This window comes from Sander lucioperca, chromosome 23, assembly GCF_008315115.2.
Source record: "Sander lucioperca isolate FBNREF2018 chromosome 23, SLUC_FBN_1.2, whole genome shotgun sequence".
NCBI classification, from domain to species: Eukaryota; Metazoa; Chordata; class Actinopteri; order Perciformes; family Percidae; genus Sander; species Sander lucioperca.
In genome coordinates, this window is record NC_050195.1 from 6,102,802 (window position 1) to 6,115,825 (window position 13,024).

General features: G+C 40.5%; 1 protein-coding gene across 3 annotated transcripts in view; it reads right to left on the bottom strand.

Moving 5' to 3' along the window:
• Nucleotides 1-5,582: 5,582 nt before the first annotated feature.
• The window catches only part of LOC116039725 (protein NLRC3-like), an 86,399-nt gene continuing 78,957 nt past the window's right edge, over nucleotides 5,583-13,024 (bottom strand). For all 3 annotated transcript variants that reach the window (XM_035998160.1, XM_035998157.1, XM_035998167.1), the window contains 2 exons: nucleotides 10,588-10,761; nucleotides 5,583-5,840 (listed from right to left, as the gene is read on the bottom strand). In XM_035998160.1, the coding sequence (XP_035854053.1) occupies nucleotides 5,804-5,840; nucleotides 10,588-10,761 (211 nt within the window). In that variant the 3' untranslated portion in view covers nucleotides 5,583-5,803. The remainder of the gene's footprint in view (nucleotides 5,841-10,587; nucleotides 10,762-13,024) is intronic.

The window sequence follows — 13,024 nt, forward strand, 5'->3', positions numbered from 1 at the left end:
GGAGACCAAACACCAAACTTACACAAGAGCGATGTCCGACACAAACAAAGGTGAGGACGCACCAGTGCAAGAGTTACAATCTCTGGAACAACAAGTCATTCAGGTTTTTGAAAAACAAAGAATGTCAATTGACAGCAAAAACATCTGGGCCTGTCACACTCTTCACCGGAAGGAAAGTAGGCCTAAAGCTAAGGCTAGAATAGTTCGCTTTGTGACTCGGAAAAGTAAGATTGAGTTATTAAGACCAAAAAGAAGGTGGACATCACCTGGCAGGCACACATTCTACGGAAGAAAAACTAAACACAAGACCAGCTGGACGAGACATTGTAAAGTGATGATTCGGCTGAACGGACCTCCAGAAATCTCTAAAGTGGCCACGGTGAGGGAAATGAAAGACCTGGATCTGTACAGACAATGACACAAACGGACACAGAACATCCAATTTACTACATGGAAGAGTTATCAATCAGATCGGGTTGTGAATGGATCTGCACTACGACAAGTCTATGACATTGTGGAAATGATGCAAAATGATTGGTTACACTTTACTTGAAGGTATCTACATAAGAGTGACATGACACTGTCATGAACGTGTCATAAACATTATAAACAAGTCATAAACGTTTATGACATCATGACAAGTTAGGGTTAGGTTTGGGCTAAAAGGCAACGCCCAGGACGGGCGCTGAGAGGGACACGGGCACAAGAGGACCACTGGTGTCACAATACAAGATCCATTCTTAACCCAATATTAAAGACATTATTTAGCCTCTAAAGTTAAAATTAAAATATTTACAGGGTCTAAAATACTGTCTGAATTACTTGCCCTTGAAGTCAAAAAATATATACACATACCATTAAAATTAGTAATAAGTGCTGTGTTTAAAAGTGCTTTAAAAAGTCAAAAGTGCCACACAATAAATAACCATAAACAATTTAAAATACATCATAGAATAAAACCACACTGTTAGTAAAAACATAAAACCAATGGCATGTGTATCATCATGTTAAAATCTTGAGGCAAGTAATTCAATTTGTAATAATAATAATAATAATAATAATAAATATTAGCAATAAAGACAGAAACACAATCAAATTATTAAAATATAGATAAGGCAGAATAAAAGTTATAAAGGACAACCGAGGCATATTTAAAATATTTATTAAAAGAAACCATCAAAACATTAACATATTAGGTAGGACCCCCTCTGCAGGTAGAAATTAACCCCAAAAAAAGAAAAGAATAATAAAATCTGAGAAGCATGCTATAAAAGACGTAAATATGGAAATATTACAACAAATACAGTTATTATTAATCATAAATATGGATTAAAACAATAAAAAGGGCATTTAAAATAGAAAACGAAGGAAAAACAAGGAAAAGAAAAGAAAGCATGCAGGGGGTTAGGGTTAATGTTCATGTGTTCATGACAGTGTGATGTCACTCTGATGTAAATACCTTCAAGTAAAGTCTCACCAAATGATTTAACTGCACTGCTGAATGGTGACAACCATGTGACCTGATAAGGATTATTCCTTTCATTTAATGACATGGAAGGTGAAGACCTTGGTGAATTTGGATCACCTAACTATGTGAGTAGTATCACACACACACACACACACACACACACACACACACACACACCTTGTTTTAACTGAATGTTGGTGTGAATGTACGGAAGCTCAGAGGCCGGACGGTGATTATTATTCTCAAAGTTCTGACATTAATTATTCATCTCAAGAGAACAAACGTGACCATATTTAAGGAGGAGGGAGTCTCGGCTCTGATGAAGATGTTCTTCATGTTTAAACGTTACACTGTTAAGGTGAGACACTACAGGTGAATAGGCCAAAATGTTTAACTTACAGATATCACCAGGAAACTTTACCAGTTGATTACTCACATGAATAGGAGAAAAAAATGTATTGCAAGTTTTCTGTAATTTTATGTTTAAATATGCTAATTAGGCTATATCTCATTAAATATGTGCTAATTTGCATATATTTTGAAGCGAAGAATCTGACCATTGAAAAAAATAAGGTTCAAAATTCTTTTTTCATTTTGTTGATATATTAAATTAAAAGACATTTACAGAGGGGATTATGAATATCTCCTTTTGTTACCCAGTAAATCAGAAAATACTGCCAATAGCCTTAAAAAATGGATTTCCGCCATATTTGTAGACATAGAATGTCATATAAATCAGGCCAAGAATGATATATCAACCAATCCCTCTGTACAGACCTTCAGAATATAGTTATGAATACGACTGTAAATGTTGGTGTATGTAGGTGCTACAGAAGTGGAGATTCTTTGCTCGGAAACAGGAAAATATAATTAAAAAAATGACAAAAATAGATTGTGAATTTACCAGTTTCTGGCTAAAGAACATTTCCTCTGATCTTTTGCAGATGTTGAGTCATGATTCTGATTTCCATGAAATAATCACGTTCTAATCTCCGGAAAGAGAAGATAAAAATGCAACTTTGTTTTCTTGAGAACGAGTTAAATTAGTTGTGATCTCGACGGCTCTCAGCTTCCATAGAAAGAGACACCGAGGAATCACGTTGAATGTCTGCAAATGTTGTTTTATTGTGAAGCTTTTTGAGCTTAAATTGTTGTTCAATGTGAAATATGTTGTGAAGCCAAGTTTGAGAAATATTTGTTGTTTTAAAGCAGCGGTGTCAAACTTAATTTCTCTTTTGTTTAGTTCATTGACATGCTTTTATTAAAGGTCCACTGTGTAGGAGTTTCTCCCATCTAGAGGTGAAATTGTATTTTGCATTCAAACTAATAGTGCTCTCTAACGCCTCGCTTTTTCATATGTGTGTTGCAACTACGGTAGCCGTTATGTACCAAGAAGCTATGACAACATGTCTTCCCATTTCCGTTTTTTTGGCGACGAGGATTCCTTCTCCTGTGGCTCGGCATAAGTCTGATCCTCCATTATGAACTAAAGGACAGTGACGAGCTCCTCTCACTGATCTCCTTCTCTGTTTCAGCTGGTTTCAGTCACGTGACGCTGGCTCTGAACCAAAACGCGTTGTGGATTATCTAGACCGGTCGGCTAGTGCTCTATGTCCCTCTCAGCCATTATAGTTTTATAAAATGGCGGAACGACATGGAAGCCTCCTTGGACTTCCTCCGTCCAATTTAAATACAGATAAGAAATTCTTCTCTTACGAGGATAAGTCAGATCATTGGCAGAGGTCATTTTACACCAATGAGGACATATTTATGAATGAAGACACTGATTTTAGCTAATAAAATACTTCAAACACTACACAGTGTACCTTTAAGAGAAAAGATCAAATACTGTATGTTTGACTGTATTATTGTATGTCTCATAAAGCTTTCTCACAAAAGTCTGCAACAAAGTTCCTTATTCATCATAGAAACAAGTGACAAAATTGTTGAAAAAAGCTCCAAAAACTTCAGAAAAAGCGACAAAAACGTTGAAATAAAAACTTCAAAAACATCAAGAAAAAAAATGTCATAAATGACAAAAACTTTGTACCAAGAGTCCAAAAAAAAACTTAGACATGCTTTTATTTAAGAAAAAAAAAGTCAAATATCTTTGACTGTGTTATTGTATGTCTCATAAAGCCCCAAAAAAGTTCCTCAGCCATCATGGAAAAAAGTGACAAAAACGTTGAAATAAAAACATTAAAAAAAAACACCAGAACGTTATTTTTGTTTTTCCAACTTTCTGTTGTCACTTTTTGTCAGAAAAAGCTACAAAAAACTAGCTGGGCCAATTTATTGTGAAACTAAATTCATATGAGGGCCGGATCCAGATCTACGAGGGGCCAGAATTGGCCCGCGGGCCTCGAGTTTGACCCACGTGTTTTACAGGGTTCAGCTAACCTGCTAACAAGGACAACAATCTGGTGGAGAAAAGGTTGTTTTCATTCATTAGATAAAGATGAACTTCTGGTGATAATGTTGTCAGGAGTGGGGGACTGAACTCAGGACAGACTGGAGGAGGTGGTAAAGAATCTTATTTATTTGAAGTAGTGAGTGTGGGCTGGCAGAGGGGGTGCTGGGTCCGAGGAGGGCTGGGCTGCCAGAGGGGGTGCTGGGTCCAAAGAAGGCTGGGCTGGCAGAGGGGGTGCTGGGTCCGAGGAGGGCTGGGCTGCCAGAGGGGGTGCTGGGTCCAGAGGAGGGCTGGGCTGCCAGAGGGGGTGCTGGGTCCGAGGAGGGCTGGGCTGGCAGAGGGGGTGCTGGGTCCGAGGAGGGCTGGGCTGCCAGAGGGGGTGCTGGGTCTGAGGAGGGCTGGGCTGCCAGAGGGGGTGCTGGGTCCGAGGAGGGCTGGGCTGGTAGAGGGGGTGCTGGTCTGTGTTCCTCAGTGCGGCTGTAGTAAAGATGCTCCAGTGCGTGGCGTGGTTATTGGCAGCAGAGGATTCTGAAGGGGGTTATTTCTAGGACAGAGATCTTCCAGTTAGTAACGTCAGGGAACGGAGCAGACAGGTAAACACTAAAACAAGAAACCAGACTAAATACTAATCTCTAAAGCTGGTGAATTGACCTTTTTCACATGCAGCAGACATTTTGACTTGTCATAGTAGGAAAAGCACAGCTGAGATTGATAACCTTAACGATGGCTCAGTTCCATCAAGTGTCCCAGAAAGCTATTTCAGTGAGTCAGCATGAACAATACCAGGACCTCTCCTAAGTGGAATGCAGCCATCATTAATGGTTGTGAATACACCTGTGCTGTTCCTACTATGACATGTCAACATGTCTGCTGTGAAAAAGGTCTCTACACATACTCAGTGGTAAGCAGCAATCCAGCAGGGAGAGGAAAGTCAGGCTGGTATTTGAAGGCAGTTGAGTGGAGCAGGATGAGCAGCAGGTGAGCTGATTGGATTGGTGCCAGGTGTGAGGAGAGTCAGCGGGGGGGGCGTGTCCACACACTGTGGAACATGCAGGTGGAAACAGAAACACAGACAGACAAAAACACATGGCAGGCATAATAAAATGAAGAAAAAAAACTAAACACATTCACACACACACACCAGACTGTCACCGTGCTGAAGCCACGGCAGGTGGGGGGGGCGTGGCAAATAGAGCGAACGATATGACATCATCAAAGTTTACATTGTTGAGCAGGAAAAGCGTTGAGATTGTTGTCCCACCCTAACCCTTCACCCCTACAATCTGATCTGGTGATTTATCCCTCCTGTTGACCTCGGGTCAAATCTGACCCATTTTCTAAAAGTTTCTATATCAGAAATTTGGGTTTCTTTCAACCAAATTTTAAAACAAAATAACGTGGATGGTTCCCTACAGCGCTCTTCACAAGTGAAATAAATGATCAGTTCACTACTTTCATTGAATTTGGGTGTTTTATTCAATTTTATAGCATGTAAAGAAAAATTGATAAGAGAACGTTGAAAAACGTAGGAAAAAATGTTAAAAAAGTACAGAAAAAAGTAACTAAAATGTCATGAAAATCTTCAAAAACACCAGGAAACGTGACAAAAACTTGGAAAAAGCTTTAAAAAAAAGTCAAAAAAAGCACAGAAAAATATTAACAGAAATTTGTGTAGGCGGTGCAGTTAAGTTTATCTGAGGAGACAGAGCCACCGTCACTGACCAGGAGAGGCTGATGTCGGCCAATCAACTCGCCCGACATACTTCTTTCATGACCACGTGTCATTGCTAATGATGAACCGTGCAGAGCCTCAGTCAGTCTCTCCACTCTACCTCCCAGTAACATGGCCCAGTTAGAGGTGATGCTGCTGCTTCAAGCTCTCGGATCATCAGGACTCTGCTGATCCTCCAACATCCTCCTTCTGATCACTCGTACAGAGACCAGAGACTTTGACCCCTCCATCTGATGAGAGAAGAAGATAACAGAAGAGATAAATATGGCTGTGACTGTATGTAGTTTTCATACCGTGGTGAAGAACAACGTATCCCAACAGTATGGTGGTTAACGGTATTAAGTTATGAGCCGAGGGAAACTCTGCTAGCTGCTAGGCTAATGTATGCAGTGTAAAGTACAATGGTAAAACACTGCAGCGCTATGCTGTCCACCTCAGCTGAGAATGGAGAAATCTTCCCTTCTGTGTATATTCAATTAAACATTACCTGTAGAGATCAATGAGTACTGAAGCATAAAAATATTCATACTAATAGAACAATAGAAATACCCAATATATAATGGCGGCCTGGACTATAATACGGATAGCGAGAAGAGATGCGAGAGTAAGAGCGATAGCTCGATAGCCGAAGTAGAAGCGAGGGTCTATCATCTATCTCGCTCTCTATCATCAGTCGAGTCTTATCTCTCTCTCTCTCTATATCTCTCTCTCTATCTCTCTCTCTATCTCTCTCTCTCACGATGGGGCATGGAGCATCAACATGGGTGTATGAGCATCGCGACACCACGCTTCAGCGATGTCGGCCAATGGATTGTGCTCCGCTAATTAACAACAATCAGACGAAGAGTTGCCTTTTTCCACGATCGATCTTTTACCCCGAGAGAGACGGGCTGGAGTCCATCTGGAGTTTAAGGTTGAAGTATATGAGAGTATATTCGGTATTATTCAGGGTTTTCCTGCATAGAGCAAGTTTGGCGCCTTTAGAGGTTTTAGCCGAGCGCCAAAGAAATATCACGAGCTCCAAAACGGTCACTGATGTCAGCGGCCAGCGCCTTCGCATCACAGTCACTACTGTATGGTGCTGGCGCTGATTGACTGATCTGAAAGCCGCTGTATAGAGTGATGGTATCGTCCAGTTAGCAGAGTGCAGACTGTACCGGACTCTCCAGGTGACACCATGCGCTCTAGGGACGGCGGCGCAGCGAGAAACGCTGCTGACGGACGCAGAGCCTCTCCGTCACGGAGCTCCGACTGCGGTCTGTCTGTCTGTCTGTCTGCTGTCTGTCTGGACTGTCTGCTCGTCTGTCCGACGTGTTGTCTGCGTGTCTGTCTGTCTGCTGGCTGGTCTGTCTGACGCTGTCTGTCTGCTGTCTGTTCTGAGCGGGGCTGACGCTGTGTCTAACAGTAGTACATTGAGACAGTTTCATATCCTGTTAAAAATAAAAAACGTCTGTATGCGGTTAAGTCATTTCGTGTTTTGGTACAGTTCATGTTAACTCCTGATGCGAGCCATATGGGAGGAGCTACACATGAAACTCTTGTTGTGAGTGCTTTAGCAGCATGACCTGACTCCTGAATAAGCTGCAGAGACGTCGTCTCTCTCCACCTCTCTGCTGAGCCCCGTTCACGTAAAGCATCAGTTAAACTGTATTTCACACATGATGGTAAATTTACAATGAATCCACGGTTCACATGTCTGCTGAACTGTGGGACGGTCGTACACTACTGAGGCTACAGGCTATTAACATCACGACTATTTATTTATCAATATTTCAAAATAGAAAACATTACACTGTTATGTTGTTATTGTATTTTTATGTGTCAGAGACACAAAACAATCCCACACTAGGTAATTGGGTAAGTTGACAACATTAGATATTGTTCATGTCAACAATGTTAACAATCATACAGAAACAATTAGTTATTTTTGTCACCAAGAGGTGAACATCATCTGGCTGTTAAACAGAATTACAACTTGTGGTATCTTTAGTTTTGTCAAAGAGCAAATTTATGTTGTTGTTGTTAGTTGAAAGATGACATTGTGTGCTGTGACTGCCCCGGCACCCTTATAGCCTTGAGGATGGGACTGGGGGCAGATTGGCTATTTAAGCTATTTAAGTTGCCAAAATATTTGAAGTACAATTAATATAAGACGTCTGCACCTCTTTCCTAGTGTGCACCCCCCACCCCGGGTTATCTACCACCGCAAATAGAATCTAATTCTGTGGGAAACACTGACCCCTTAGCCTGACGTGGTCATACTCAGATTCTAGTCAGAATATGAGTCTGATTCTGCTCCACTGGGCTGTGATTATTGGGGCCACGGTCACAGGAACCCAGGAAAGAAAGTGTCTGACATTGACATTGATCGGACCTAACAACCAATTCCGAGAGGCACGGTAGACATACATACCATCAGAGCACGGAATGATGACCTACAACCAATCAGAGCAACGGAACTCAACACACGAGACGAGACAGTGTATCGTCTCCATAGCAACCACTCTTTGCACTTCCGTCCTAACTTCCGACTTTTAGACTTGTGTGTAGCTGGATATATCATTTGTTTCGTGTATATATGAATGTGGATAACGTTAGTGATAGTGAGATTCTTGCTACAGTTACATTTCTAGTGATGACTCAGCGAAAACACGTTTTATTTCTCTGATTCACGGCTTTGTTCTAACGCCGCTGGGCGCTCTCTCTCTTCAGTCATTCTCTATCTCGCACGACATATTACCGTTACAGTCCAGACCGTATGGAATGCTGTTTATTTCAGAATTAAATAAATGAATAAATACATAAATAAATGAATAAATACATATGAATAAATACATGAATAAATAAATACAATATGCCTTTGAATACATCATGAAATAAATAAATGAGGCAATAAATACATAAATAATTAAATAAATTTAATTATTTCATGGTACTTTTATTCATAAGTCACATTTATTTATTTCCGTGGACTTTATTTCCTAATGCCACATTTATTTATTTCCCTCTCTATTATTTCCAGTTCTTATATGCAAATCAGGGGGCGTGGTTATCTCTCACATCAGAACAGAGCCGTGGTGAAGTGGAGAGTGCAACACGACCGCAGTTCGCGGTTGCACTTACACAGCGCACAGTCACCTATCTGGGGTAACTAGACCCCCATCTAGCGCTGACCTGACAGAGACAATAAGAATTAGTGTGTTTGTCCCTAGACATTGTTGACGGGGTCAGCTCGGCCACTGTGGGTTGACACAACATTAGCTGAGGCGTTGTTAAGTGAGCTAGCGGGCAAACGACCTGCTCTAATTCACATTAAACTGAACATTTCTGTTGAAGGTGAAGTGAGACAAGGTGAATGGATTCTTCTCAAAGAGAAACGGGTATCTCTCTCTCCCCCGCTGTGGTCTGCTGCGCTGTGGCCGTGTGTGTATGTGGTGTGGTGTGTGTGTGTGTATGTATGTAGTGTGTGTGTGTGGGTGTGTGTGATGTGTGTGTGATGTGTGTGTGTGTGTATGTGTGTGTGGGTGTGTGTGTGTGTGTGGGTGTGTATGTATGGTGTGTGTATGTGTGTGTGGTGTGTATGTGTATGTGTGTATGTGTGTGTTGTGTGTGTATGTGTATGTGTGTGTGTATGTGGTGTGTATGTGTGTGTATTGTATGTGTGTGTGTATGTGTGTGGTATGTGTGTGTGTATGTGTAGTGTATGTGTGTGTGTGGTGTGGTGTGTATGCTGTGTGTGTGTGTGGTGTGTGTGCGTGTGTGTGTGTATGTGATATGTGTCTGAGAGACCTCCAGCTTACAGCAGGTATGTCTACGAGCGATGAGTCGAGAGCTGTACGTCACCATATGGAGCTTCTCAACTCGCCCAAACTATTGAAGCAACATGTCAAGTCTGGCGGTCACGATTTCGCCAGAGGGGAAACGCTATATTCGCACTCTACATTTCTACATCCACCTACCAGTGCATGTCTCGCCCATATAAACATTCTCAGAAGTGCATTAGATAGCATAAGAGCGCGAAAACCCTGCGCGTACAAACTTGTCCTGTGTTGGTCTGCCAGAAGTGCCATTCACCTATGTTAGGAATGGAGAGACTAGCGCGCCCCTGCCTTTGATATAAGAACTGGGAAATACACGGAGAAGGGAAATAAATAAAGTGTGGCACATTGGGAAACAACACGTTCACGGACTAAATAAATAAATCGTGGGCCTAAAAAATGTACTATGAAATAATTTAAGTTCTAGTCAATTATGTACTTATGCTCGAGTCTCACCTACTCCTTATTTCACGATGTAGTCTCAACAGGCATAGTTGATACGTATTATTCCGTATTATGTATGTATCATGATTTATATAATGGATGATAAACGCATTGTCCAATAAGACACGAACTTCCACCCTCAAACTGTTGTGGGGGGCTAAGTTCAGCTGGCATCCAGGCTACTGACCCCTGTAACTTTCACCTGGAATAAAATAAATGAAGAAAATGCAGTGATGACATTATCACCGCTGTGATGAATGAGTGTTTCCAGAGACTCCCTTCATCAGCTGTCAGTCAGACTTCAGTCCTGTTCAGACACCAAGTGGAGCGGCTGTGTAGGCAGCCTGCTTCCTCTCAGCTCTCATGTTAACGTGTTGGAGTGAAGCTCACAGACCTGCAGAAACTTTGGGCATCAAGTCTGTTGACTCTGCAGATTTCACTGAAGTACACAGTGGAAATAAACTGCTGAGAGTCCTGAACGCATCATTACTGCAGAAACAGAGAGACGTTCACTGCTCACTTTAATGATGATTTACTGCTGTTGGGTTCAGAGAGAACAGACAGCCTGATTGGCTGACTGTTCTCTCTCTCCTCTCACAGCTTCACTGACAAGGTTGGAGGTTTACAGAAAATACTGGATCTTTGCTTTGATACTAACTGGGTTTAGTTTGATACTGCTGAAACCAGCATGGACTGAATCCAACCCTCTACTTACTGCAGAGTCTCCAGTCTACAGTCTGGACTCTCCTTCAGATCACACAGCTGCTTCACGTCTGACTCCTTCAGGTTGTTGCTCCACAGGTTCAGCTTTTTCAGATGGGAGGGGTTGGACTTCAGAGCTGAGACCAGAGCAGCACAGCTGATCTCTGACAAACCGCAGCGCCTCAATCTGAATAAAGAATAAAAGAAGATAAAAATCTATTTATAATCCAATCAGATGTGTTGATGTTTTAAATGTGTAGCTCAACATTACTATGTCCTAATCAATGACATTTTCCCTAAAATGAGTAGAGAGATTTTGTCATTGTGGATCATCATCATGTCAGCCAATAAAGGATCAATACTATATTCATCCTCTAAACAGCTGTGTTCTGAAAAATCAATATTATTGATCAGACAGTTGTGAAAACACTGAAATTAACAGAAACAAATTAATATTTCTACTTCAGCAGGTAAACATTAGCAATTTAAAACCATACATGACAATTTACCAACAATTATATAAAAAGAATTACTTTAACAACTAACTGGACATTTTCTACAGTTTATTTAACAAACACAAGTCTCTTTAGACTAAACCAGCCTGATGGTGATAGCCAGACTAAAGTCTCTTCTGACTGCAGACTACATTTACTACAAGAAACTAAAATATGAACAAAAAGAACATTTATAACTTTATGGATGTAAATTATGTTTGTACATGAATTCAAATTCAATTGTTAAACATATTAGATCTATAATAGTTACAGAGAGTCAGTGAACTCACCCCAGAGTCTCCAGTCTACAGTTTGGACTTTCCAGAAAACCAGACAGCAGCTTCACTCCTGAATCCATCAGCAGGTTGTAGCTCAGGTCCAGCTCCATCAGATGGGAGGGGTTGGACTTCAGAGCTGAGACCAGAGCAGCACAGCTGATCTCTGACAAACCGCAGCCCCTCAATCTGAATAAAGAATAAATGATGTAAGTTTAGAAGACAATGTTCCTGCTTGAAATCATTCAAAGTTTAATAATCTGTTCAGAGCTGAAGAAGGTTTAGAAAACAGAAACACCTGAACACAACAGGATCAGGATAAAAACTGTAAAATACAAAAAGTGAAAAAGATCTCTAATTAATATTAATGACAACATGCTGCTACTTCAATAAAGACTTTGGAGTGAATTATTTAGTGTTATTCAGTTATATTAAGGTTTTAAATCTGTAGCTCAACATTACTCTGCTGCATTGACATGAATTAGACGTGTTTACTAAATGTAATACATTTACAATAATTACACACAGTAAGCTGTAATGTTGACAGGTTAAACAGGATCATCTTATTAAAGTTTATTATAAATCAACATGTTTCATTGTCTTGTGAATGAAGTGTAGCTTATCTTCACTAACATCCTAATGTTTCAGGTAGAGATGAGTCTTCTGAACACATCTGCTCTTTAATTAGTTCACTTCCTGTACAGCTCTAGAAAACACCACTATCCTCACATGGACACTAATCATAGAAACTAATCTAACAGTTCAAATCTGACTCTCCCTACATTCATAGTCAAGTCCATTTTATTTATACAGCCCAATATCACAGATGACAGATTTAGCTCAAGAGGCTTTCCAACCTGTACAGCATCCGACTCCCTCTGTCCTCAGTAAAGGTCCTAAAAGACGTCATGCTAACTAAGTTACAGAGATATTTAACATCCTTAGTTGAGTTCAGAGTGACCAACCATGACAGCAGATCACAGGAAATGTTGGCTTTAAAAGTTCATCAGATATCAAACTGGTGAACTAATTCAAGTCAGAGACGCTACAAAGTTCTACTTGTTCTATTTACAATAATGTTTGACTGGTTGGTTTCAATTAGTGTGTGTGTGTGTGTGTGTGTGTCTGTGTGTGTGTGGTGTGTGTGTATGTGTCTCTCTGTGTGTGTGTGTGTGTGTGTGTGTGTGTGTGTGTTTTGCAGGGCTCGACAGTAATGGTTGCCCGGTTGCCCTTAGCAACCAGATTGAGTCGGTTGCCCCCTTTGACAACCACCTGTTCAATATTTGTGTTTTTTTAATATATAAAAAAATCGAAACTTACAAAACTAAATAAATAAATGTTGCGTTCACTTAAAACTGGTAAACCTCGTGGTGCGTTCAAAGTTATTGTAAAATCCACTTTTTTCATCTGTTTTTGTCTTTTAACAGCAATTTACTGGTGAAAGAAGTAATTCTTGTTAAAAGTTGTTATTACATTTTTAATAATAATTTTTTTGTGCTGATCTGAAAATGTATCTGCTCCGTGACTCTAAACCGTGATCTGAACTGTGAGTTCTGGGATCCGTTGCCTCCTATTTGAGAGGGATAAGAAATTATATAGCAAGCCATTCTCTCATTGTTTCATTATTAAATATGTGGTATAGTTACATATGAAATTAATTGCTCCAAATAAAGGCAGTTTA